The following is a 2,380-nucleotide window of genomic DNA, read 5'->3' as shown; positions in this document are numbered from 1 at the left end:
GTCAGGTTATGGGGTAGGAACAGCTATGGAAGGGATGTATATACATATTTTATAAGGAAAAGACTAAACCACATTAAACAATATTCCAAGACAATATATAATTAAGTGTTATAAAGGCTATAAGAGCTTAGAGAACAGAACAAAAGCGAGGATGAGTGGTCGTGCAGATATTCGTGAGGTGAGGTTTGGAGACTGGATTGGGGGTGCGGATGAGGAAGTCTGTTTAGAAGTGGATGACGCAGACTGAGTCTGACAGATTTTGTCTATGAAATGCTGAAATGTTATAGAGACATCACGGAAAGTAAGGTCGAGAGACTTTATCAACAGCTTTGATCATTAGAGGGTGTTTATATTTAATGCAGGAGCAAATCACCTGAAAGGAGACAGTCATGTGTCAAGAGTCACTGACAAAGAGCTATGACCTTCGGTCAAGGGATGCAGCCCTGGTGACCAGCACTGAAGGAGGCTGGGAGAATAAGTACCCTGACCTCACTCTCCTCCCTTCTCCCAGTCTTCTCCGAGCACTTCCTGTTGGGAGAACGCAACCCAACCGGAAGTCAGAAGTCAAGCGGTTCTGTGATGCCGTCCAAACATGTTAGTGTCCAGGAGAACAGAGCATGATGGAGAAGGTTGCAGAGCAAAACTAGAGGAATAAAAATACATCCAGCACACACAACCCAGCTTCGAAGCCACTTTATAACTTTAGGCAAGTTGCTTCATTTCTCTGGGCCTCAGGTTGCTTGCTATAAAACAAGGATGATAAGAATAGTTATGCGGGTGATCATAAGCATAAACTAAGACGATGTTGGGAAAACAGCTAGCAGAGCATCAGTTAATGTTCTCCAGCCCCTCCCCCAGCTAATGACAGCTCTCTCCACTGGTGGCTGCTTCACAGCCATGAGTTCCCTAGGAGCAGTGCCTCTCATAGTGTGGCCCATAGACCATGTGCTTTAGAGGCACTTGGGGTCCTTTTTAACAGGTGGGTTCGGGGGCCCCACCCCAGTCCAGCTAAATCATGAGCAGAAGGGTGGGCATCTTCCTTTCAGACAAGTTACCACAAGTGATTTTCATGCATGATAAAGTTTGGGAACCACCATCCTAGAAGTCCATATTTCTAATCGACACCCACTTGGGTAAAATAGAGGCAAGATTTATCTGTGCTTGGCAACCATTAGATGTAGTTATAGCCCATCAGCTCTGTGAAGAGGGGCTGTCAGACCAGGCCACTAACAGTCTGTCTTGTGGCATTAGGCCACACTGATCCTCCATTTCACTGGCTTTATTAATACCTGAGGAACAATGTTCCCAGGCTTTTAATTAAAAATTCTCTAACAGCTAATCATTTTCTAGGTTGGATATGGGCTTGGTGAGTAGCTGGATTTTAAGCCCCTTTCAGAGAAAACTTAATAAGCAAAGCAGAAGCTGTTAAAGGGAATAAAGCTTTTGAAATCTTCGTAGATGAGAATGGGTCAATTTTGAATATAAACAAGAGAAGGCCAAAACTCAGAATAAGATCAGAGAACAAGAGACTTTGCTTTAATTTCTTAAGGAAAGGTATAAGGAAATTCATCAGGAGTCTGGGACAGACTTCGAGCTCATGATTTGGGGATTGACTGCAATAAACAGAGGCTTAAAATAGCGGCAGCTTAAACAAAGGAGAATTTGCAGAGGCAGGCAGAGCAGGGCTAAGGCGGTGGTCACGGAGTTCTCAGGGACTCAGCCTCCTTCCAGCTTTAGGTCCTGATCTTCCCAAAGTGTGGCCCATGTCCTCATGCTCCAAGATGAAACGCCAGTTATCACATCTATGCTCCACACCGCAGGAAGAAGAGGATTAAGCAGTGCAGAGAGTATGGAGCAGCTGACTTTGAGAGAAGGCTTAGAATCTGTCACCCTACGCATCTGATTGCATTACTTTGGCCAGAACTTGTTCACATGGTCACACCAAACTGCCAGAGAGGACTGGAAATGGAATCGCACTGAAATATACTTTAATAGAAGAGCTAGAAGTCGTTGCCACAGTTTTCTGCATCCTGAGAAACTTGTGCCGCCTTCTTCCAAAGGCGTAGTTATCAGTCAGGTTCTAGTTAGGAACCCAGAAACCACTCCAGGTATGTTTAGAAGAGAGAACTTAATGATAGGAATTTGCAGCACAGGTGATAGAAGAGCTGAACGTTTAAAGTGTAAAAATGCCATAACCCAGAGAGTAGCAGCAGTAGGAAGCTTCTCCCTTCCCTGGGGTTGGAGGACAGAGCAGAAGCTAGAGTTTAGAGGTCAAGGTTGCCTGGCAGAACTTGGAAACCCAGTCGGCTATCCTGGTGGCGATGCAACCACCGTTCAATATGCCACCAGAAGCAAAGCAATAGAAGAAGAAGAAACACGC

The 2,380-nt window shown here is 45.0% G+C and overlaps 1 protein-coding gene across 5 annotated transcripts in view; it reads left to right on the top strand.

Annotated features, from left to right (window-relative positions):
- Positions 1-2,380, top strand: part of SAMD12 (sterile alpha motif domain containing 12) — a 369,255-nt gene that overhangs the window by 267,072 nt on the left and 99,803 nt on the right. The window contains exon 5 of one of the 5 annotated variants that reach the window (XM_023530788.1): positions 1,821-1,918. The exons of the other annotated variants lie outside the window; for them this stretch is intronic. Coding sequence (XP_023386556.1) covers positions 1,821-1,903 — 83 coding nt within the window. The 3' untranslated portion in view covers positions 1,904-1,918. Of the gene's footprint in view, positions 1-1,820; positions 1,919-2,380 lie in introns of those variants that run through there. 5 annotated transcript variants of the gene reach the window in all.

Source organism: Pteropus vampyrus, unplaced genomic scaffold (assembly GCF_000151845.1).
Source record: "Pteropus vampyrus isolate Shadow unplaced genomic scaffold, Pvam_2.0 Scaffold54, whole genome shotgun sequence".
Lineage (NCBI taxonomy): Eukaryota > Metazoa > Chordata > Mammalia > Chiroptera > Pteropodidae > Pteropus > Pteropus vampyrus.
Note: the sequence above shows the minus strand (reverse complement) of the source record. Positions and strands in the feature narration are given on the sequence as shown.